This window comes from Mirounga leonina, unplaced genomic scaffold (genome assembly GCF_011800145.1).
Source record: "Mirounga leonina isolate KUSES-001 unplaced genomic scaffold, KU_Mleo_1.0 Mir_125, whole genome shotgun sequence".
Classification (NCBI taxonomy): Eukaryota; Metazoa; Chordata; class Mammalia; order Carnivora; family Phocidae; genus Mirounga; species Mirounga leonina.
In genome coordinates this window covers 176772-199821 of record NW_023270305.1, presented here as the reverse complement: position 1 = coordinate 199821, position 23050 = coordinate 176772, and the positions used below count along the sequence as shown (strand labels likewise).

Sequence of the window (23050 nt, the reverse complement as noted above, 5' to 3'; positions counted from 1 at the left end):
AGAACTCTGGAGATCTGCAAAGAGGTCCTCTCAAGTCTTTGGCTCAGTACTGATTCATGCTGTGTAAGGAAAAACCTAAGGCCAAGGGGAAAAATAAAATCACTGGATTCTTTCCCAATTAATCCAAAAAATTCCCAGAGCTCATACAAGGCACCAGCTGCAGTGGAAAGACTGCATAACATTGGGGGCACTAGATAGAGACTTCTGAGGGAACATGCCATAGTAGCAAGGGTAAGTTAGAATAAAGGCCCTGGACCAGCAATGAAAAAGCTTAAAACCAAGCTTCTACAGGATCAAACTGATCTCCATACTACCTAATTATACACCAGAACAAAAATCCAGTATTCAACAACATAAAATTCACAATGTCTGTATCCAATCAAAAATTACCAGGCATGAAGAGAAGCAGGAAAATTTGACACATAATCAAGAGATAAACCAATCAATAGAAACATATCAGCAATAACAGAGACAATAGAATATAGTAAACAAGAACCTTAAAACATCTGTTATAAATATGGTCAATATGCTCAAGAATGTAAAAGAAAACAAACATAATGAGGGAAATGGAAAAAATAAAACTAAAATGAAACTTCTAGAAATGAAAAGCACAGGATGTGAAATGAGAAACACACTTATTGGGTTTAACAGCAGATTAGACATTCAAAAAGTAAAAATCAGTGAAACTGAAGACATGACTACAGAGACTGTCCAAAACAAAACATACTGAAAAAGAAGATATAAAAAACAAACAAAAAACCCCGAAGCCTTAGTGAGCTGTGGGCACTATCAAATGGTATAACATGTAACTGGTATCCCAGAAAAAAAATCAAGGGGAGGACAGAAAAAAATATTTGAAGAAATAATGAATGAAAAATTTTCAAATTTGATGAAAACTGTACATCCACAGATCTGAGGTCAATGAACCCCAAGCAGAAGAAACATAAAGAAAACCATGCCAAGGCACATCGCAATCCAACTGATGAAAAACAGTGATAAAAAGAAAATTTTTAAAAGCAGCTGGAGGAAAAAAGACACATTTCATAGAGAATAGAAAAGATAAGACTGACAGAATAGAAAAGATAAGAATCAGAAATCAGGCAGGCCTATATCAGACAAGCCCACAGCTAACAGCATACTCAATGATGAAAAGCTAAAAATTTTCCTCTAAGATCAGGAACAAGACAAGGATGCCTACTCTCGCCACTTATATTCCAGATAGTATTAGAAGTCCTAGCTAGAACAATTAGGCAGGAAAAAGAAATAAAATGCATCAAATCAGAAAGGAAGAAGTAAAACTGTCTCTATTTGCAGATGACATGGTATTACATATAGAAAACCCTAAAGACTCCACCAAAAAACTATTAGAACTAGGAAAGAAATTCAGGAAATTGCAGGACAGAAAATCAATATATGAAAATCAGTGGTGTTTCTATACACTAACAGAAAACTATCAGAAAGAGAAATTAAGAAAACAATCCCATTTACAATTGCATCAAAAAGAATAAGGGACACCTGGATGGCTCAGTCGGTTAAGTGCCTTCAGCTCAGATTGTGATCCCAGGGTCCTGCTCCGAGGGGAGCCTACTTCTTCCTCTCCACCCCGCTTGTGCCCTCTCTCACTCTCACTCTCTCAAATAAATAAATAAAATCTTAAAAAAAAAAAAAAAAGAATAAAATACCTAGGAATAAATTTAACAAAGGAGGTAAAAATCTGCACACTGAAAACTATAAAACACCAATAAAAGAAATTGAAGACACAAGTAAATGGAAAGATATTCTGTGCATGTGGATCAGAAGGACTACTACTGTTAAAATGTCCATATTATCCAAAGCAATCTACAGATTCAATGCAATTCCTATCAAAATTCCAATAGCATTCTTCACGGAAATAGAAAAAAATCCCTAAAATTTGTGTGGAATCATACAAGACCCCAAATAGGCAAAAACAATCTTAAGAAAGAAGAACAAAGGGGTGCCTGGGTGGCTCAGTCGTTGAGCATTTGCCTTCGGCTCAGGTCATGGTCCCAGGGTCCTGGGATCGAGCCCCGCATTGGGCTCCCTGCTCCACGGGAGGCCTGCTTCTCCCTCTCCCACTCCCCCTGCTTGTGTTCCCTCTCTCACTGTGTCTCTCTCTGTGTCAAATAAATAAATAAAAATCTTAAAAAAAAAAAAAAAAGTAAAATGTTTGACACTAGAAGATGGGAGCAGGGCAATGAAAGTATATTGTTGAAAGGGTCCTACATTATACATGTACTGGTATACTAGTGCTTGAGGTAGACTGTGGTAAGTTAAAGATGAATGTTATAAACTCCAGAGCAATCTCACGAAAAAATCCAGAGGTATAGGTAATATATCAGTAATGGAGATAAAATAGAATCATTAAAAAAAAGTCAATTCAAAAGAAGGTGGGAAAAGAAAAACAGAATAAAGACTAGATGAAACAAATAACAGCAGGATTTATAATTACATTAGATGCCAATGGTCAGACATATAATTCTAAGGCAAAGAATATCAGCATATTCTCTACTGCATAAATAAAAAAAATCAAGACAACTACAAACTGTCTACCAGGAAGCCACTTTAAATATAAAGACACAGGTTAAAAATAAAAGATTTCCAAAAGGTATATTAGGCAAACTTTTTTTTTTAAATTAACATTGAACAAGGTCGATACGAGAACAAATATTACTGGAGTGGAGAAAAGGACATTACATAGTAAGAAGAGTCAGTTCATCAAGAAGACAAAATACCCTAATTATTATGCACCTAAGCTCCAAAATACTTGAAGCAAAAACCGATAGAACGTGAAAGAAAGAGTTGTAATCCTAGGACATTGGAGATTTCAACACACCTCTCTCAGTAACTGATAGGATGAGTAAAAATTAGTATTTGAATGGTTTCAGAGCATAAATAAAACATGAAAGTAAATATAAAATAATGAATTTTGTTTCTTAATTTACAAAATTTAAGTCTCAAATTACAAAAATTTAGGAGGGGCAGAGGATAGTCTAGATCTGATACCATAGTGAGAACATAATATTTCAGGCTGAAACCCCGAATCACCACCAGAAATAAATGTGACTATAATTGCAGGCACTCCTTCCCACACTGCCTGTAAGAGGGCAAAGCCAATCTTGGCTAAAGGCTTGAGCCAGGCTTCTGGGAAACATAAGCCACACTGGCCATGACTGTAGCAGTCCCTTGGTTCTGTGCATTATAAGTCACTCCTACAGTCATTTCAACATTTGGCAATAATGGGATCCATTACTATCTGAATGGACAAGGTATATATTTTTTAAAATAATTATTTTTATTTTTATAGAGTGAAATTTGAGGGTCTATTTGAGTATAAAGTGAAACCAAATTTCTTAATTCAAAAGGAAATTACTGGTTAGCTACCACTCCCAAGCATATAAACTCAGCCCAGGGAGCAATATCCTTTGCAAGAAGCTGAATTTATGGTAACCAAAATTATAAAACACTGTAATGAAAAGCAAGAGTCATATCCATGAACTTCCTGGCACCTCCTTGTAGCAAACTCAGAAATGAGCCTATGCAAAGGTTTTTTGTTTTGTTTATAACAGAGCTTTAAAATGAAAATTTTAATTTCCAAAAATGATACATTTTTTTCCTCTGAGTAGCTTGAGGATAACCGTTAATCTTTTCCTTAGAGGAAAAGCTTTTCCATCCTGGGACCTAGAAGGAATGTCCATTTCAATGTCTATGATATACCTGTATTTTGAAGATATTATCTCAAATAATCCTCAAGAAAACCCTAATGAGGTAGAGGTTTACCTATTCCCAAATCATATTTTTTTCTTAAGCCTGCTTCCTTACTGAAAAACTAAGAAATGTGGACTAAGGGATGTCTAAATTTCCCTCAGCTTTAATATTTCATGATTCCATGTAAAAGATTCTGGTGTTTATCCCTAGAAGCTTATAATTTGCTTGGGAGTTAAATATAAGTAAGTTTAGTCACCAGCAAAAAGTACAAATAACCTAAACCAAGCAAAAATGATCAATATAACTTGAGTCATGAATGGTTCTGAGAAATCAGGCTAAAGCCCAGGCAGTTAGAATGTAAGATACAGACCAGACTGGAAGCTAAGAGAGAAGAGAAGGAAGGGGTGGTGGGAGGAGAGGGTAAGAAGGACGGGGGAGGATAAGGGAGGGAAAGAGAGGAAAGACAGAGAATTTTTTGTTAGCCAAGACACTGGAGAGATTAATGCAAAAATGATAACTGAGTTCCACTGGTCCCTCTAGAAATACTTAACTGTAAAGACACACACCAAGAATTATTGAACTAAATGTCTAGCCATGAACAATGTTTTAGCAGCTAAATTTGATACTGCTAATTAGTGAATTATACGGATGTTCAAACCAATTATTAAGCAAAAACCCCTTCTACACGACAGTTTCAGGGTAGCATCTGTATTGTCCGAGGCCTACCCAGGAAATCCATATGTGTCTCATTGAGCACAGGATGCTATTTAAAAAGATGAAAAACTGGGGCGCCTGGGTGGCTCAGTCGTTAGGCGTCTGCCTTCGGCTCAGGTCATGATCCCAGGGTCCTGGGATCGAGCCCCGCGTCCGGCTCACTGCTTGGCGGGAAGCCTGCTTCTCTCCCTCTCCCACTCCCCCTGCTTGTGTTCCCTCTCTCGCTGTGTCTCTGTCAAATAAATAAAAATCTTTAAAAAAAAAAATTAAATAAATAAAAATAAAAAGATGAAAAACTAATCAACCTTGAATGCAGCCTAGTTCTGAAACTAAAAACTTGTGTTTTTCTTTTCCTAGAGGCAAACAGGGCTCCGGAGGTGGTAGGGGCACCTTGTACTTTGTAAATATCTCCGACTTTACTCAAGTTCAGCTATTCCAACCACATCTCTGAAAAATTAGCTGGGGTCTGGAGTGCTGACTAGAAAAACAGGATGTGTCCTCTGTGTCCCTAGTCCTTTAAATAAATCATTGCAACCCTCCAGTTACGGAACGACTAAGTCACCGGAGTAAGATGTACAGCCTCGGGACTCTAGTCAGTGATACTGTAATAGCACTGTATGGTGACAGACGGCAGCTACACGGGTGGCGAGCACAGCGCAAACGGACAGACACGCTGAATCACTCTGTTGTACACCTGAAACTAATGTAACATTGTCTGTCAACTACTCAAATTTAAAATTTTTTAAAATTAAAATTAAAAATAATCACAACCTGCCTAAGCTAAGAAAATTTTCATAAAGACCCATCTTTCAGGAAGACTCTTCCGGCTACCTAGCCTGTGCTTCGTGCCAGGACACATGTACCCACACTGTCACTTCTAGCCTGGACCATCCTCCAGCTGGATCCTATCCCCTGCCTTCCAGTTCTGGTTGCCATGTCTATCACAGGGCCACCTCTTGGTTTTGGTAACCAGTCCGGAGCCCAATGAGGGGATCGAACTCACGACCCTGAGATCAAGAGCTGAGCTAAGATCAAGAGTCGGAAGCTTAGCTGACCGAGCCACCCAGGCGTGACTCCCCGACCAAGTCCGGAGCTTCTTTATTGCCTCAATAACTTACTTCCACTTCCTGCCCCTGTTGTCCCTGCCCCACCCCTCACCCCACCCTTACTGCTTGGTATGGTTCCACTTTTTTTGTCTCCCTCCAAACTAAGGCTGCCTCGGCCATGCTGGACTACGTTCAGAGTGAGGATACCGGGCAAGTTACCTAATCTCTCTGTGTCTCAGTTTCATCATCTGTAGTATAAGCATAATAATAATACGGGGGCGCCTGGGTGGCTCAGTCGGTTAAGCGTCTGCCTTCGGTTCAAGTCATGATCCCAGAGTCCTGGGATCGAGCCCCGCGTCGGGCTCTCTGCTCCGCGGGGAGCCTGATTCTCCCTCTCCCTCTCCCTCTTCCCCCCCCTTGTGCTCTCTTGCTATCTCTGTCACCATCTGTCTCTCTCTCAAATAAATAAATAAAATCTTAAAAAATAATAATAATACATACTTCATAGGGATGATATGAATAATAAAAAGAGTTTATAAAATATGTAAAACAGGGCCTGGTACAGAATAAGCACTACCACTATTATTATTATTATTATTATTATTTCTTCTTTGTTTTTTCCAGGTTAAGTGGTAGCTGCAGCGACACCCCCCTTCCCTGTGCAGCCCGAGTGCAAGCGCACGTGGAGCTGTCCCGTCAGCTCTCCTGGCTGTGTGGTAAATGGTGACGACGTGGAAGCAGCCCTGGGGACCCGCCTCCAAACTTGCTTCCTCTCTCTAAACCCACAGGAACGGCTCCTGCACGAGATGTTCTGAAAGTAGAGCCATTTCTGGTTTAAAAATCTAACATTCCCTACAAATCATTCATAGAGGCCAATACTCTAAATTCAATGCAGATGTAAAAGGTTATGGAATGTTGCAAGCTTGTTTATCTGCATTGCCAATCATCCATCACTTCTGGCTCAATGCTTCAAAAATATATTTTCACAGCACCGACTTAAGCGTTTAGAAGAACTAGCGTAAAAAGGAGGGCAGAATGGCAGGCAGACAGAGCCAAAGATGATACAAGGAATAAAAGGCTCCAAGTCTGTGGTCACCGGCCGTATGGCCTTGGCATTCATTCTGTCTCCCTGAGGTGTCTGCTCATACGTACAACTGGGATGACAGTGAACCACGCTTATGCAGGGGTTTGGTAGGGGTCACAAATGTCTCTTGAATCAAACCACAAATAATTTAAGGCTGTGAAGGTTAGGAGGGCCTATAAAAATAATTCCTTAAGTGGGCAAACGGGATAATATTTAATGTTACTATTTAGCATACTGAAAACCTGATGAAGAACAAAGAGAAGATAATCTTTGAGTATTACACATAGTGATAAGGACTCATAATTAAAGGACAGAAGCCCTCCCACTGGAGACATCTGAAAACAGATCTAGAAAAGACCAAGAAGCAAAGGACTTAAAATAGCACCTCGGAAACAAGAGAATAACTTTCTTCTCTTTTCTCAAAAGCAATATAGTATGCAAATAACAAAAAACATTTTTTAAAAATTTGAAATTCCCTAAAGGTCTCTATAGAAAACTTCTTCTTTTTTTTTTTTTTTTAAGATTTTATTTATTTATTTGAGAGAGAGAGAATGAGAGAGAGCAAGCACATGAGAGGGGGGAGGGTCAGAAGGAGAAGCAGACTCCCCGCCGAGCAGGGAGCCCGATGCGGGACTCGATCCCGGGACTCCAGGATCATGACCTGAGCCAAAGGCAGTCGCCTAACCAACTGAGCCACCCAGGCGCCCTCTATAGAAAACTTCTAAAGTTTAGTCCCAACCAAACATCTATTGACAGTGGACACACCTCACACCATAGCTGTAGGTTCAGGAGAACCTAAAGGATTAGAAGAGACCACACGAGGAAAATAAAAAATAATAATCCCATTACTCATTAAATTATGACTAATGTTCTACATACGGGCAGAACAAAAACTAGATGCCATTTCTAAAAACCCCCAACACCAAATAATAAGTCAGGAAAGGAATACAAATCACCATATACCACGTTTGCATCTTATTAGGGACTACAAAGTAAAAAAGAAAAGTAACTTGCCTCTATAGCAAAGATTCCTTTGTCACGCCCATATAATTTCATCTCTTCTGGAAAATGCTGAAAAGCATTTAAGTAAGGAATATGGCCCTCTTCAACGAATCTGTATTTTCAAAAAGAAATAAGAGATATGTACGGATTTAGCAAAGTGGGACAAACGAGCTGAAGATGTGTTTCAAAGACCAGGTGAGAAGCAGTTGAGCACGTTGCATCTCCCACGTGTTTTTAAGGAGGGTAAATCTGAAAAGATCAGTTATTCTCTACACCCATGTGGAGCCAATTATCTAATGATACCTTAAGTTTCTGACTAACTAGATGAAATATTTCTATGAAGTATGTGTCTTATTTGCCAATTCACTACCAGGCTTGCAGACACAGCATCCTTCTATCCCTAGCTCCCCTCACATGATGAGCATCTACTCTTCTTCTAAATCACTCTCTCGAGGAGACCTCCCTGGGTCCATTTTCCTTTTTAGAACACCTCCCTTGTCTACCTGCCTGTCCTCAGTCCCTCCGAGAGTGCACAGGAGATGCCTGCCCCTAGAGATAATTCAGGGAAGGGACCTTGCCCATCTGCTTACCACTCCATCCCAACGTCCAGTACATAGCAGCTGATCAAATATTTTGAGTAAATTGAGTTTGGAGAAAATAGTATATATATATAAATAAATACACATATATATTTATTTATAATTCATTCATTAAGTCACAGAAATTTATCAAGTACTAAAATGCAGCACTGTTTGAGGCTGTGGGCAAACAGCAATGAACAAAATAGGAAAATATTCTTGTTCCCAAGGAGTTTTATGTTCTCATGAAAAGAGATGACAAACAAAACAAATGAATGAAATCTATCGTATGTTAAGTGGGTAAAGATGGTAAGGAGAACAATAAAGCAGGGAAGAACATGGAGTGAGGAATGGGGGTATTGCAACCTAGGCCATATATATATATCTCTATTAGATTTTTTAAAAAAGATTTTATTTATTTATTTGACAGAGAGAGAGAAAGAGAGCACGAGCAGGGGGGAGGAACAGAGGGAGAGGAAGAAGCAGGCTCCTCAATGAGCAGAGAGCCCGGCGTGGGACTCAATCTCAGGACTCCAGGATCATGACCTGAGCAGAAGGCAGACACAACCAGCTGAGCCACTGAGGGACCCCTATCTATTAGATTTTTAAAATATGAAAATAGTTAAGGAAAATAAGATAAAGACGGGAATAATTTAGTATACAAATGTTTTGCATTAAAATCTTTGTTGTTCTTACAGCTAAACTGACATCTAGCTTCTAGCTTTGTGTGTGTGAACGACCTTTAATTTCAAATTAAAAATATGATTTCTTTTAGTTTACTGAAAGTTGAGAATTAAAGTAAATTATATGTAAAAAGGGTGTTGTATGAAGTTTAACAATAAAGCAGGCTTCTTTAGAACAGCGCTATAGGGAAAACCATCCTCATTTAGATTTTTATTCATTTCTTTCATTTACGTAAAAGTATGTGTGCATCGTAATCAGTATTCATATTATTTTAGAACTACATTCTTGGTTTAATATTATTTCATATACACTATGTATCGCATGCTTATCATTTCATAACTATGTAGTGTTCTATGATGTTAATATATTCATAATTTACATAGTCATTGCCCCCATATGATAATACACATATGCCAGCCCTGTGTGAGGGTTAGTTCAGAGTCTTATAATAAAACATGAAAAGCCCCACCCCGGCCCTGGCAGGACCGGCAGACGGGCAGTGGATGCGTCAGTAAAGACAGTGCCCCACAGAGACACGCACAGTGCTGTAGGAGCAGAGGAAGGAATGAGAAACCTGGCCAGGGAAAGCAGAGCAGGTCTTGGCCATCTGGGGTTTTAACAATTTTTACCATTTATAATAGTGCTGCTCGTAATCTCTTTTCAAGTTTGGTGGGTTTTTAAAAAATTTCCTTTTAGAAAAATATATACTCTTCCAAAAGATAGCTATTGAATCAAAGCTCTAAATAATCGATTTCATTTTGTTAAGTATTGTCAGATGAGTCTCTGAATCAGTCCAGCAAGTTGACAGAGGATTTGCCATAGACTAAAAGCATCCCATATGCCTTGCCTGGCCATGTCCCCTGAAAACAGAGTCTCTATTTATAATTTTGTTGTATTTTTCAGAAGTTTCAATCTGTGATAGATTGGAAATTTAACAAATTGGTTCTTATCACAGATAATTTAAGAAGTACTGCACTGGAGTTAGGTCGTGTCTACCTGCAAACACACCCAGAGCCCATTCACCTTGTTCCATTTCAGTTGCCACCATCCTACTCCAAGCCACTATCTCTTGCCAGAAATATAGCAAAAGACTACCTGGTCTCTCTGCTTTCACCCTTGCCTCCCTAGAATCCATTTTCCTTATAGCTGATTGAATGGTCAGAGAATGTCTTCCCTGCTAAAATCTTCCAGGGGCTTACTATCACACTCAAAAGCCAAATCCCTAATGAATATTAGGGGTTTCCTTCTGGAGTGATGATTATGCTCTGAAAATAGAGGTGATGGTTGCACAACCTTGTAAATATCCTGAAAACCACTAACTTGCACATTTAAAAGGGTGAATTTTACCATATATGAATTGTACCTCAATTAAAAAAAACAACCCAAACTAGCCTGGCTCACAAAGACCTGTACCTGGCCCCTGCTTATTATCTCTCTGTCCTCACCCTCCTACTGCTCCTTCAAATTCTTACTCCTATTGCACGAGCCTCCCCTGCTCCTTGATCACAGAACTTGCTCTAGCTTGAGGGCTTGACACTAGCAGCCTCTTTCTACCTGGAGCCCTAGTACTGCTGACACTCACCTGCCAGCTCTACTTCCATTCAGAGAGCTTCTCAGTGAGGCCTTTCCTAATGACCAGTCTAAAAGAGCCATCACTTGATGCCAATCTTCTGCATAGCACTTCACTGTTTAATCATTATTTATTGAAATGCTTGTCTGTTTCCTCCTTTAGTCTTGAACTTTACGAGAGCAGGAACTTGTTCTCTATGGTTCACAACTGTGATTCAAGGGTCTAGACTCTAGAAAAACACCTGCATCTAGTCGGTATTCAATAAATATTTGTGGAATGAATACACGTTGACTATTCTTATTTATTATTGTTGTTATCACTAGGTAGACAGGGTTATTTTTATTCTTTTAAAGATTTATTTATTTGAGGGGCATCTGGGTGGCTCAGTCGGTTAAGTGTCTGCCTTCAGCTCAGGTCACGATCCCAGGGTCCTGGGATCAAGCCCCACATCGGTCTCCCTGCTCAGCGGGGAGCCTGCTTCTCCCTCTCCCTCTGCCTCTCCCCCTGCTTGTGCTCTCTCTCTCTCTCAAGTAAATAAAATCTTAAAAAAAAAATTTATTTGAGAAAGAGAGTGATCAAGCAGGAGGAAGGGCAAAGGGAGAGAGAGAATCCCAAGCAGACTCTCCACTGAGCACAGACCTGACACAGGGCTCAATCCCATGACCCTGAGATCATGACATGAGCCGAAATCAAGAGCCGGATGCTCAACCAACTGAGCCACTTAGTTCCCCAGACAGGGTTAATTAAAGGCTACTTTGAGTTATGAATTTATCCTAAGGACTATGGGTACTGCTAAAGGATTTAACCCGGGGAATGACATGCAGGATGAGTATAAGATATAGGGGTACTGGGGCCAGACTAATAATGTATTTCCTTCACACCAATGTTTTTAAAATACTTTTTCCCAGTTTGGTGGTAGTTCTCAAACATTAGCATCCATAAGAATCCCCTGGATGGCTTATTAAAACAGAGTTACCAGGCCCTACCCCCAAGTTTTTGATTCAGGTTAGAATGGGTTAGAATCTGGTTAGAATTTACATACTCATAAGTTCCTAGGTGATGCTGATGCTGCTGGTCAGGGAACCACACTTTGAGAACCTGTGACTTAGAGCTCCGTCTCTGAGAAAAATAAAGTGGATCAGTGGTAACAGTCCCCTTTCCTGTTGCTCCAAGCACTTAGGCTCAGTTCCTAAATGTGTATCCCACAGAGCAAAATAAAAGCCCTCCAGCTAATTAGATCCAATCTCCTTGAAGGCACTTCAGAATTCTCCTTTAAGGGAGGGGAGGAAAGAGGAAGAAGGTGGAACAGAAAGGGAGAGAGAGAAAGACAAATGTGTAGGATTTTACCCCCATCCTTCCAACCACATCTAATATTCTCCCTAGGAAGAATTACAGGTGAACATTATTTTCTCCATCTTGTTAGGTTTCTAGGAGTCTCGTTACTCCCTTACAGATTGCCCTGGGTAGTTGGACGGCCCCTCTACCCAGCTCTAGTGACATGATTTGATTGTTGTTTCTGTAAGATTCCTGTGCTATGGAAAGGAAAATGGATAGGAGAGGCACAAGACTGTAGGCACAGGGCCCACTTAGGAGGTTGCTAAGTAATCCAAGTGAAGATATAGAGGGAATGGGGAGAAAAATGGTTTCAAGGGTTGTTTTGGAAGTATAATTGACAGGATGTAATGACTGACTGTAGCTCTAGAGAGAGGAAAGAGTCAAGGATGAATCTTAAGTTTCTGGATAGGAAGAAATGGAGTGTGTGATATTTACAGAGGAAAGAAAACACTGAAGGAGCTGGATTAAGGAGAAAGATGATGAAAGATGGACTTCTTTTCATCATGCTGATTTTGAGATATCATAAAGACACCCAAGTAGTGTCCAACAAACAGGCAGTTGTATGTATGAATATATGAGTCTGACCCTCACTAGACAAGTCTGGGCTGCAGAAATAAATTTGGGCGTCGTCATCATCATATAGATGGTAATTAAAGCCTTGGGAGAAGATGAGATCACCCAATGAAGGCATATAGAGCAAGGTGAGGTTTTTAACTTAACAGTAAAATTCACTGAATCATGGACTATCTGCATGCAGAATTAATCACCTCTGAGAAAAGCCTTGTTATTTGGTTGATGTGGCCAAATTCAAAGGCACTATCATCATTTACTGGAGGCATTTTATTTAATCAAAGGGCCTAGTACTGATGATGATGATGATGAAGAAAACAAAACAATAATAACTAGCATTGAGTTCTTATTATGTGCTAGGCACTGTCCTGAGTGCTTTTCATGCAGTAGTAATTACTGGAAGTAGTTACAACTCTGTGAGGTAGATGTTATTATCAGCTCCATTTCACCAAGGATGAAACAGAGGCAAAGAGAAATTAAATAATTTACTCAAGGTCACATATAAGTGGCACAGCTAGGATTCAAATCCAGAAGTCCGGTTCCAAATCTGTGCTCTTAAAATCACTCCACACACTGACTAAACCCAAATGTTATTATTTAGAATACATATAAAGCAAGGGAAATATGAACACACTAATGATTTTGGCACATCTTCTATTTAATGAGAAAGTCTTATACACAGTGCCCTAATTAACTCATTAACTATAAAACACTGTAAATTATCTTGAAAAAACATAAATACTGACCATCTACTAAGAGGTTCTAATAGTTCTGTTTTCAGCTTATCTTATAAACACAGAGAACCTATATTCTAGCTCTTACCGACACCAATGTAAGCTACTGTGGAGCTACTAATAACCATTTGCCAATATGAAGGTCATCTGTTCATATTCTCTCTTAGAAATGCAAAACACTTAATACTACCACTAAGGTACTTCAGTGTCACTTTTCATCTTTAGAGCATTTTACTCACGTTAGACAATTAATTTTCCAACACCCCGTGTAAGGTAAATACCATTTTTGCACTATATGAATAAGGAAACCAAGGAGATGAGTTACCAGCCAGAAGAAGATTACATTTCAGAACTAGAACTCAGGCTACCCAATCTTTCCTGTCTCTCCCTCAATTTAAGTCTCCTTGTAAAATTCAAGATATCCAAAGTTTGTCCCCTAGTTCACACAGATAATCAGCAAAGACATCAGTATACGAGAGGTCGAGCTTACCTCAAAAGATCTGAAAGAGTAATTGTTTCTCTCTGCCACAGTAATGACAGATGGCAGAAAGCAAGTGTCCTTGGCACCGTCATCTTCACGATTCCCTTCTCCTTTCGTAGTGAATATTCGACTCCGTCGAGAGATCCAGAACGGATGGATGCTGTTTCTTAGGGGATAATGAAGATTTTTTTTTTTTTAAGTGCAGGTAACTATTTGGACAACAAAAGAAGAAAAACAACAAGAAGAATCCAAAGAAGCATTTTCAATATCTTAAAATCAAGTTATAATTGATACAATCTTTAAAAGAACAATTTGGCAATAAAGTGCAATGACGGCTTAGAGGAAATTGACCAAAAAGGTACTCGTTGGTTCTTTATGGGAGTGGGATGGGCTGAGATTCTAAAGAGGGATGTGACCTGCTTGAATTTCTTATAGTGAATAGGAACAATTTTTCAAATAAATACAAGAATAAACAATTACAAAGCAAAGCAAAAAGTATGTAACTGCTTTGATGCAGGCCCCAACCCACATGTCCCTTTAAAGGTCTGAGAGGCTCTCCAAAACACTAGCTAGGAGAGTACACAGGACTTTGTAGGTCACGTTTTGTACTTTGGATTTTATTCTGGATATTATAAGACGTTTCTGGAGAGTTTTAAACAGAGGAACAACCTGATTTCATTTGTATTTTTAAAAAGCTCTCTCTGGCTGCTACAGGAAGAATGGAGCTATAGGAGGGCCAGAGTGGACACAGACCACCACCATTAAGGACAGCAATGACAAACACTTGGACTGGAGTGGTGGCAGTGCAGGTGGTGAGAAGTGGCTGGAATCTGGACATATTTTGAAGCCAGGGTCAGAAGAATTTGCTGGTGGACTGAATGTGAAATATGAGGGAAAAAGAGAAGTCAAGTGTGATCCTGAGAGTTTGGGCCTGAGCAACCAGGAGAATGAAAATGCCATTTACTGAGACACGGAAGATAGCAAAAGAGCAGGTTTGATGAAAGAAATCAAGGTTTTAGAATTGCATGTGTTAAATGTAAGATCCTATTAACTGTACAAATGGAAATGGTAAGTAGGTAGTTGAATATAAAAATCTGTAGTTAAAAAAAAAAATCTGTAGTTCAGAAAAGAACCTAGAGATAGAAATTTCTGAGTCATCAGGATGTAGCTGATATTTAAAGCCAGAAGTAGGATAAGTAGAAAGCAGGACTAAGAATGACCTCAAGAGACTCCATGCTTTCTTGGACAAAACTCTCCAAATTATTTCTCAAAATCCCTCTTTCCAAATCCTATAAATCCTTTCTTCATAGCATTTATCAATAACTGAACTTTTTAATAAATGTGTGCACTTACTGTCCAGCTCCTCCTACAACAATCTAAGCACCTTGAAGGCAGACAGCCTTGCTCATCACTGTGTCCCCAGGGCCCCAAGCAGGCTCTAGCACAAAGGAGGAACCCAATAAATATTTGGTGACAAAGAGGCTAGCAGTTCAAGATTTTCACCAGAGTGAAAAGATTTTTAAAATGTGCAAAGAGGGCCGTGTGGGTGGCTCAGTCGGTTAAGCATCTGCCTCCGGCTCAGATCATGATCCCAGAGTCCTGGGATCGAGTCCCACATCGGGCTCTCTGCTCAGCAGGGAGCCTGCTTCTCCCTCTGCCTGCCGTTCCCCCTGCTTATGCTCTCTCTCTCCGACAAATAAATAAAATACAATCTTTTAAATAAGTAAATAAAATATGCAAAGATTCAAGGTCAAGACATGTTGTGGCAGTACTGTTTATAATGTGAAACAAATTTAAAACAACCAAAGTGACAGGAGTAGAAATTTAATTAACTCTACACAATGGAATACTACATACCAATTCACTCAATGCTTAAGTTGGTGGTTCTCAAAGTATAGTCCCTATAACAGGTGTATTAGCATCACCTGAGAACTTATTATAGATGCAAATTACTGAGCCTACCAATCTATATATATATAGATTTCAATAAAGTATTATGTTAATATATATATGTATATATATATATATAAAATAGAGAGAGGCTCTCCAACATATAGAGGTTTCCAGTTAAGATGGCAGATTGAAAACACATAGTAGCCTCTGCTCTGTCCCACTACAACAATTATACAGGAATTTTTAAGATAGATATAAACTCAAGAACTAACAACATGGAGAAGGAGACAACAGCAATAAAATTTTAAAAGCTGGAAAGCATATGTACAGGTGATTACTGCCTTAGCAGTGTTGAGAAAGCTGGATTCAAAGCCAGCAGAAGGGAAAACTATAAACCAATGTAACCTTCCCCTGGGGACCCCTAAAGAAAGCTCCAGAATTGGTTAAATCCTGGAAATTGGGTGAAAGTAGGTCTAACACAAGAGAGATTGCTCGAAAGTTGATTGAGAGAGACGCAGTCAGATACTCAGACTCCTGCCCCAACTCTGTGCAGCAAATGCCTGCCCCCCACTTCCTAATCTGGGCAGGAAATTAGAAGTTTCTCCTCTGGAGAGAGTAAAACAAAGGGTCTCTGGAATAGGGCATGTCAATCATATACACAGTTGAGAATAGGGTGTATTATTAAAAACGGGAAGATTAAGTGAAAGTGTACATATTGAGTACTGAGACAGCCCCCAACCCCCACACACCCCTCAGGCCTTCTACCCACCTAGTTCCTAAACAGCCAGGATTACACCCTCCAAACAGATGACTCAAAGAGATTTCTCTTGAAAATCCTATCAGCTCAGGGGGAAAAGATTTAAAGACGATAATGCTGGAGGCTTGCTAAGAAAATAATCCAGCTAGATCATGCACAGCACAACTAACAAAACTCTCCATGGGTAGAAGGCTTTCACTCAATTTTTTAGTCTCCATTCTTAAGACTAGCTATAATAGGCTCATAAACATTTGAAGAAACCCTCTAATACAAAAAGCAGAGAACAAAAGGATCAAGTCAAGGGGGAATATTATCAATATCATATCAATATCCTCAGTAAAATAAGAAAAGATGCACTACAAAAATGATGGAGTAAACCAGGAAAAGATGAAACACAGTCAAGGAAATAAGGAATTTAACAAAAGAGGGATAAGAAAATTTTCAGGATGTTGGTAAAGAGATCCCAAAGATAGCTGGGTCATAGGTTTAGAGATATATCCTTGTAGATTAGAGTAGGTCAGAAGTTCCACAAAGATTTCTTCCAGAATATGAAATTGGTAGAATATCTAAGAAATTGAGAGATTTTCAGAACTGGGAGGAAATGTGGAGATACACTACTAATAAATTATAGATTGGTAATAAAATAAATAGAAAACTAAATAACAAGGCAATTATCAACTCTGGGAAAACAAAAATATGTATAGAAATGTAATCATAGTAAGCTATATGGCTCACGTTAAATATTGGGCTAGTAAAAAATTATAATTATATTGGGAAGAAAGAGAAAAAGAAATGCACAATTGTGTGCTGGTGACTACATGGGGAGAGGAGCAGTGAGGAATGTGTGAAATAGCCAAGACTTCATCTTTTATAGTGGGAATTTAACAGCTAATGTCCAAAAGCAGAAATCAAGATGTAGTACTAGAAGCATATGATATGGAGCTAAGGAAGTTGCCGAAGAGCTGAAAATGAATGCCTCTTGGGAACAGCACATTTAGGGGAACAAGGGACTATAACCTTTTCATAACAAGCTTTATAAATATTTTTAAATTACATGCATGTAGGATTTTGATTAAAAATGTAAAGAATAGCACACATTTTTGTAAAAACAAATAATAAAACTCTTTCCCTCTCTCTCTATATATACATGAATAAAAAACTTTCTGGAATGATCTACCACAGCAATGTGGTTATTTTTGGATGACACAGTAACTGGTGATTTTTTCTTTGTGACTATTTGTATTTTAGAGTTTTGATTGGGTTATATTCGTAGTTACTTTAAATGTAAAAACTAAAATAAAACTGTAAGGATCATCACTTACTAAAAAACAAACACACAAACAAAAACTCTTAACATAGGTAAACAATCATGGTGCTCTAAAAGGCTTCGACGATTTGAGAGTCCTAGTTGTCTGGGACAATTTGAGTTCAGGCCTGCCTGAAAGCATGGAGCCAGAAACTCCAGAGATTCACTGCTGCCCAATTATTCTATCATCCTAACTTCTTTACTTCTTTGGACACAGAAAGTAACTTATCTGATATCTGTGTCACTGTGCAGTCCAGCAAGTAATGCGGATATACTGATAAAAGGAATTTTTACTCTTTGGAGGGCAAGAGGCTTGCAAAGCAGCAGTCCATACAAAAAATGTTTTGTTGAAAATTTTATATAACCACACAATCCAGATTTCCACAATCCCTAACACCAGACAGTTTGGAAGCTATTTCCCAAAGAACTCTGTCAGCACACATCAAGATTCTAGTAATCTATAATAAGAGCCTGGTCTGTTCTTAGAGGTCTGTTTTCCATCATGTTGTTTTTAAAAAAAAAAAAAAAAATGTAGCGTGGAAACAACAAAAACCATGAATAAATACTTTGAGAAGGTCTGTATCTGTTACCTTAAACATACTCCTTATCTATTTTAGATTATGGAATTAAATCAGAGAGTAAAACTCACACACATACACATGATATGGTAAGTTGTGCTTCAGTCTATGCTTAGAAATTGGACATACCGTCTTTGACTCTTACCTATTTGACCATATGGCTAAGATCTATCATCTCGCTATTGCAACTTTTCTTTGAAAATTCTGAGCCCACATATATATGATCTCTGTTAGCTAGCTTCCTTCTCTCTGGATCCACATATTATTTAAGTTCTTTAAAAATCACACAAAAATACTCATGTGGAAACAATGTACCTTTTTAAAAATTGCACTGAGATTTCATTTAATTTACCTTTCTCCTAGCCAAATGATTTAGCAAATCATTCTTTCTTGCTAGGCCAAGTTCCTTTCCTTGCAATATGAAAAGATTAGACTAAACTATTTTTAAGGCGCATTATCAGCTTTAAAATTCCAGATAGTCTGATTCTCATTTTTACCTGATTGTGATGCTTTGCTGATGGGGAAAGGCTTCTGAGTGCGGCCATCAGGCTGAGAGTCTGTTCCACTTTCAACAAAAGAACGGCAGCTAAAGTCACTCAGCAGGTCAGGCTCACTATCCCAGTCTGAATGACTTGGGTTATCTTCTAATACCTATTTGCAAAATATCACACATAAAGTTATTACATTGGAATTTAAAATGCAATTAATTTCCATGAGCTTCCAAGTCCTGCCTATCTGAAACACCATAAAGTAAACTACTCTAGAGAACTGCAACTATCTGCCATTCCTAAAACTAAAAGACTTTTACCTCTACAATGTGCTCCCCAGCTGTTCCTGGAACACTTCTGGAGAAAGGCTACAGACAAGGGTGAGCAAGGGAACAGGCTGCCAGCAGACACATTAGGCTTCCTTCTCCCTCTAACTAACATCTCTCTTGTAGCCCTAGTAGCCACACCAATAAAAACATCAACAATGACTCCTGCACAATGCTGGCTTCTCTTCACTGAGCCTACCTGGGAATTTTTGCTTTGTATCTTTGTTAATTCCATTTCTCCTGCCCAGACTAGCCTTTCTTCTCTTTCTCTCCAATTCATTATTTACTCTATCATGCAGTCTTTCCAACCAACTCTTCTTCAATGAGTTCTCGATTTCCTGAACTCCTGTGGCACTTTACTATTTATAACACTTAACTGACAAGGATATACTAACTGATACCATTGTTTAATTTTTCACACATGTATTGTTGAAATGGTGGTCACAGTGTTCCTAAGAAAGGTCAGCTGGCTGGCTATCTAAAGGCCTCATTAGCTGACATAACCTTGGGGAAACTGATCACAGTTAAAAAGTCACATTATCAGCCACACAGACCAAGAAACTCAAACTTATCAAGAGGAGGTAAGACTCATGTTAAGGAAATTCACAAGAGAATAAAGCAAAAAAATAAAAAATAAAAAAATCAGGGATGAGATGCTTGTGTCATCTGTCAAGTACCTCCCCTCTCTAAAGGTGAGCATATGAAACAAGGTACACCATAAAACTGGCAGACAAGCATGGACTGATTGAGAAATTTGAAGCAATCACAGAAGAAAACGTCCACAAGCTTATGCAGACAACCATCTGCCAGGAATTTGACCACATACTCTACTCTCTGTCTGATTCTTCTGGTGGACTATCCAAGCTGACATCTAAAAAGCCAGTTTTGGGGCGCCTGGGTGGCTCAGTCGGTTAAGCAACTGCCTTTGGCTCAGGACATGATCTCAGGGTCCTGGGATCAAGCCCTGCGTCGGGCTCCTTGCTCAGTGGAGAGCCTGCTTCTCCCTCTCCCTCTGCCCCTCCCCACCACCTGTGCATGCTCTCTCTAATAAATAAATAAAATCTTAAAAAAAAAAAAAAAAGCCAGTTTTTCCCTCTGGGCACCCAATCCCACCCTTTCTACTCAAAGATTATCTATCCCTCATTTCTATTTTCCCTCTCCGCATTGAGAATCTCTTCTCTCCTGTATTATTTCTATCAGTACACAAATATGCTATCATTTATCCACTTAAAAAAAGAAAAACTTTCCTTGACTCCAGCTATAATATAATTTCTATGTACTTCTTTGCAGCAATATGCCTTGGAAGAGTTATCCAGACTCACCGTCTCCAATTTCTCTCTTCCCAGTCTATCTCATACCTCATTCTAATCAAACTTGTGACTCCACTGTTCTACTCATCCAATTTTAGCCCTTTTCCTTCCTGACCAGGCAGCAGCATTTCCCAGTTGATCAATCCCCTCTTCTTGAAACATTTTGCTCCTTGGATTCCAGAATGCCCCCTCACTCTCCAGGCTTCCTCCTAATTTACCAGTTGCTCCTCAGAGTTCTTTGTAGGTTCTGCTTTTATCCCAGACATCTTCATCCGACAGTGGCCCAGAGCTCAGTCCTTGGTCCCCTTGTCTTCACTCCTCAGTGATGTCATCTGGTCTTATGGTTTTAAACACTACCTACAATGTTGTTTTCGACTCTAAAATGCACTGCCTTTTCCCCATATTTTAGTATCCCTGACATCAGGGTGTATCTTACAACCAAGGGCATGTCACAGTTTGATTTGCAGCATTATTTTCTTTCTTGGGGATATTTAGAATAATGGTGTATCGGCGGGGATGCGGAGAAAGGGGAACCCTCCTCCACTGTTGGTGGGAATGCAAGCTGGTGCAGCCACTCTGGAAAACTGTATGGAGGTTCCTCAAAAAGTTGAAAATAGAGCTACCATACGATCCAGCAATTGCACTACTGGGTATTTACCCCAAAGATACAAAAGTAGGGATCCGAAGGGGTACGTGCACCCTGATGTTTATAGCAGCAATGTCCACAATAGCCAAACTGTGGAAAGAGCCAAGATGTCCATTGACAGATGAATGGATAAAGAAGATGTGGTATATATATACAATGGAATATTATGCAGCCATCAAAAGGAATGAGATCTTGCCATTTGCAACGACGTGGATGGAACTGGAGGGTATTATGTTGAGTGAAATAAGTCAAACAGAGAAAGACATGTATCATATGATCTCACTGATATGAGGAATTCTCAATCGCAGGAAACAAACTGAGTGTTGTTGGAGTGGGGGGTGGGGTGGGAGGGATGGGGTGACTGGGTGATAGACACTGGGGAGGGTTGTGCTCTGGTAAGCGCTGTGAATTGTGCAAGACTGTTGAATCTCAGATCTGTACCTCTGAAACAAATAATGCAATATATGTTATGTTAAGAAAAAAAAAAGAAGAAGAAGAAGGTAGCGGGAGGGGAAGAATGAAGCGGGGGAAATCGGAGGGGTAGACGAACCATGAGAGACGATGGACTCTGAAAAACAAACTGAGGGTTCTAGAGGGGAGGGGGGTGGGAGGATGGGTTAGCCTGGTGGTGGGTATTGAGGAGGGCACATTCTGCATGGAGCACTGGGTGTTATGCACAAACAATGAATCATGGAACACTTCATCTAAAACTAATGATGTAATGTATGGGGATTAACATAAGAATAAAAAAATAAATAAATAAAATAATGGTGTATCTTCCAAACAATGGCATTTAAGATGTGATGATTATAATGTACATTAACATCCAAATTTTTATCTCTAACACAGTCCTCTTTCCTGAATTGAAGACCTATAAATCTAAGTACTTGGAATTTCCTCGTAGATGTCTACCAGCTGTCTCAAACTTAACATGTCCAAAATGGAACTGTAGATCTTCCGGTTCCACCTGTTGTATCAGGCCCCAAACTTAAGTTATCCTTGATGACTCCTCTTTCTCTCACACCCTACATCCAACCCATCAGGAAATTCTGATGACCCTATCCAAAGTTTATCTAGAATCCTAGCACTTATCATTTCCATTGCTACCACCTTGTCCCAGCCACCACCATGTCTTATCTGGAAGAGGGCTTCTCAAACTTTAGTGTGCACAGGAAGCGCCTGGAACGGTGTTAAAAATGCAGATTCTGATTCAGTAGGTCTGGGTGAGGCCTGAAATTCTGCATTTCTTCCCCCGGATATCCCTCATGGCTTACTCTCACCTAAGATTCCCGATCAGGGAGGGGAGGCCTTCCCTGATCACATCATAAATAGCACCCTTTCCTGCCACACCATTTTCTATCTCCCTTACCCTACCCTGATTTATAATAATTGCTTGTTCATTTTTTCTGGAAGTTTTAAGTAATTTATCTCACCCAAGATCACACAAGTCACAGTAGTGGAGCCAGGATTCAGATGCAGGCCTCTTACTATTCTTGGTGCAGTCACATTCAAAGCATGAAGAAATTACTGAATATTTGAGAAGACTTAGCTTCTTTTTTTTTCTTTTTTTAATTTAAATTCAATTAATTAACATATAGTATATTATTAGCTTCAGAGGTAGAGTTCAGTGATTCAACATCTTATATAATACCGAGGGTTCATTACACCACGTGCCCTCCTTAATGTCCATCACCCAGTTACCCCTCCCTTCCAGGAATGCTCAGTTTGCTTCCTATGATTAAGAATCTCTTGGGGCGCCTGGGTGGCTCAGTTGGTTAAGCGTCTGCCTTTGGCTCAGGTCATGATCCCAGGGTCCTAGGATGGAGTCCCGCATCGGGCTCCCTGCTCAACGGGGAGCCTGCTTCTCCCTCTCCCACTCCCCCTGCCTGTGTTCCCTCTCTCGCTGTGTCTCTGTCAAATAAATAAATAAAATCTTAAAAAAAAAAAAAAGAATCTCTTATGGTTTGTCTCCCTCTCTGATTTCATCTTGTTTTATTTTTCCCCTCCCTTCCCCTATGATCCTGTTTTGTTTCTTAAATTCCACATATGAGATCATATGATAATTGTCTTTCTCTGATTGGCTTATTTCACTTAGCATAATACTCTCCAGTTCTATCCACGTCATTGCAAATGGCAAGATTTCATTTTTTTTTTGATGGCTGAGTAATATTCCATTCTATATATATACACCACATCTTCTTTAACCATTCATCTGTTGATGG

The 23050-nt window shown here is 39.3% G+C and overlaps 1 protein-coding gene across 1 annotated transcript in view; it reads right to left on the bottom strand.

The window, feature by feature from the left end:
• The window catches only part of TAF1B (TATA-box binding protein associated factor, RNA polymerase I subunit B), a 65404-nt gene that overhangs the window by 27859 nt on the left and 14495 nt on the right, over positions 1–23050 (bottom strand). Inside the window, exons 6-8 of the mRNA XM_035000567.1 lie at positions 18556–18709; positions 13534–13690; positions 7585–7684 (exon numbers count right to left, since the gene is read on the bottom strand). Coding sequence (XP_034856458.1) covers positions 7585–7684; positions 13534–13690; positions 18556–18709 — 411 coding nt within the window. The remainder of the gene's footprint in view (positions 1–7584; positions 7685–13533; positions 13691–18555; positions 18710–23050) is intronic.